General features: G+C 50.7%; 1 protein-coding gene across 1 annotated transcript in view; it reads right to left on the bottom strand.

Moving 5' to 3' along the window:
• efl1 (elongation factor like GTPase 1) overlaps positions 1-2,500 on the bottom strand; it is a gene marked incomplete at both ends in the record, with an annotated part of 104,556 nt that overhangs the window by 54,717 nt on the left and 47,339 nt on the right. The window contains one exon of the mRNA XM_083690838.1: positions 722-851. Within this exon, the coding sequence (XP_083546964.1) occupies positions 722-851 (130 nt within the window). The remainder of the gene's footprint in view (positions 1-721; positions 852-2,500) is intronic.

Here is a 2,500-nt window from a genome sequence, read left to right as displayed (position 1 = left end):
GGGACATAGGCTGGGGGGTGTGAAATGGTTTGAGATAGTGCTAGGGGTATTGAGATAGTGCTAGGGGTATTGAGATAGTGCTAGGGGTATTGAGATAGTGCTAGGGGTATTGGGATAGTGCTAGGGGTATTGGGATAGTGCTAGGGGTATTGGGATAGTGCTAGGGGTATTGGGATAGTGCTAGGGGTATTGGGATAGTGCTAGGGGTATTGGGATAGTGCCAGGGGTATTGAGATAGTGCTAGGGGTATTGGGATAGTGCTAGGGGTATTGGGATAGTGCTAGGGGTATTGGGATAGTGCTAGGGGTATTGAGATAGTGCTAGGGGTATTGGGATAGTGCTAGGGGTATTGGGATAGTGCTAGGGGTATTGGGATAGTGCTAGGGGTATTGAGATAGTGCTAGGGGTATTGAGATAGTGCTAGGGGTATGGATGGAAGAGAGGGGCTATAGGGGCAAGCAGGGGAATGTGAGGGTGCCAGCCTGCCAGTGAAGGGAAACGTGCGTGCGCGTGTGTGTGTGCGTGCGTGACTGTGCTTGTGTGTGTGTGTGTGTGTGTGTGTGTGTGTGTGTGTGTGTGTGTGAGGGGCCAAGGGGGGGATCGGCCTGGTCTGGCCTGGTCAAAGCTGGTCAAGGCTGGTCAGGGCTGGGCTGGGCAGGGCAGGGCTGGGCAGGGTGTGAGTATTTACATTCCTCCTGTGTTAATAATGTGCTCTACTGACAGAGGGAGCAGCACACTGAGGCATGGCATGCTGCTGGGTTATCCCCACCATGCTGCCACCTGCTCCCCCTGGCCAGGGCTTAGTCAGGGCCCACGGCAGGCGGCCAGGGCTTAGCCAGGCCCACAGCACGCTGTCAGGGCACAGCAGGGGACACAGCATAGACCTCGGGAACCTTCACTTGAATTCAGTGATATTTTAGAGATAAAACAAGGAACTTTAACAGTTGGTGGAAGCGTCCTCTGAAATGATTGCTCCTTCATGGCACTGTACAACCGATCCACTTCTCTTTCCCTGTCAATTTAAATCACGGCTGTGGATATGGGACATGTAAGGTGTTGTTACTATTCCATTACAACCCAGACACAGAGTTTGGCCATCGGTATCCTTTGAAACCTATGAGCAGAATCTCATATGTACGGCACATCTGTTCCCTGAAGCACTTTGTGTCCCTGTGTGGCTCCGTGGAGAAGTGTATTTTATGCCTCAGTTGCCTGAAGCCGAGCCCAGCACCTGTCTCCTTTTAAAGCCAGAGGATATACACACACACACACACACACACACACACACACACACACACACACACACACACACACACACACACATACACACATACATACATACACACGCACACGCACATGCACACACACACACACACACACACACACACACCACACACACACACACACACACACACACACACACACACACACACACACCCAGCAGCAGCTGCAGCCCACTCCGCACCCCTCAACGCTCCAACACCATAGCACAGATGACTCAGGAGAACATGTGTAGGAGGATTCCACATTCAACTCAGCCACCGAGGGGTGGGGGTGGGGGTGAGGGGGGGGGTCTGCAATGTCTGAATAGCATTGCACTCTGTGTCAATGTGTCACCATCATACATGAGTGTCAGACAACAAGAGTTTGTCATCAACCACACGTTCTGACAGACAGACTGAAGAAGTGAGTGAGTGTCCTTCGTCAAAGCAGGATTCTGTTGTGTCATGAACACTGGGGAACCATCTTATTCAGATGAATTACATTTTTAAAAATGTAACTGTCACTTGCTGTTATTTTTGTATGTGTAGTATGTATGTACTGTTGTTGTTAGTGTTATCTACGACAAATCTGAGTCACTGTCAGTTTCTCTGAAGTTTCTTTTGTTTTGATGCAGTTTCACAGTCAAGGAAATGAAAAGAAGTAGTTACCTAGCGACATCGATGACAAATATACCTCCTGTGCATCGTGTATACTTCAGGGATCAGTTACAGAAACCATCATAATTGGCCTGAATTGTCATGAATTACAGAGGCATTGTTATGTAAAATCTCATATTACTGCCTGTGAAATCAACATCCACATCCATCTCTCTTTCTTTCTGTTTGACTATCTGTGTGTGTGTGTGTGTGTGTGTGTGTGTGTGTGCGTGTGTGTGTCTCTCTCTCTCTCCCTCTCTCTTTCTCTCTCTGTCTCTCTCTCTCTCCCTCATTCCCTCCCTCCTTCTCTCTCCCTGTCCCTCCCTCCCTCTTTGTCTCCCTCCCTTCTCTCCCTCTCCCTCCTTCCCTACCTCCATCTCTCTCCCTGTCCCTCCCTCCCTCCCTCCCTCCCTCCCTCTCTGTCTCCCTCCCTTCTCTCCCTCTCCCTCCTTCCCTACCTCCATCTCTCTCCCTGTCCCTCCCTCTCCCTCCCACTCTCTCCGTGTCCCTCCCTCTCTCCCTGTCTCTCTCTCCCTCCCTTCCTCCCTCTCTCCCTCCCTCCCTCCTTGGCTCTCCTGAGT

This window comes from Argentina silus, assembly GCF_951799395.1.
Source record: "Argentina silus genome assembly, chromosome: 19".
NCBI lineage: Eukaryota > Metazoa > Chordata > Actinopteri > Argentiniformes > Argentinidae > Argentina > Argentina silus.
Note: the sequence above shows the minus strand (reverse complement) of the source record. Positions and strands in the feature narration are given on the sequence as shown.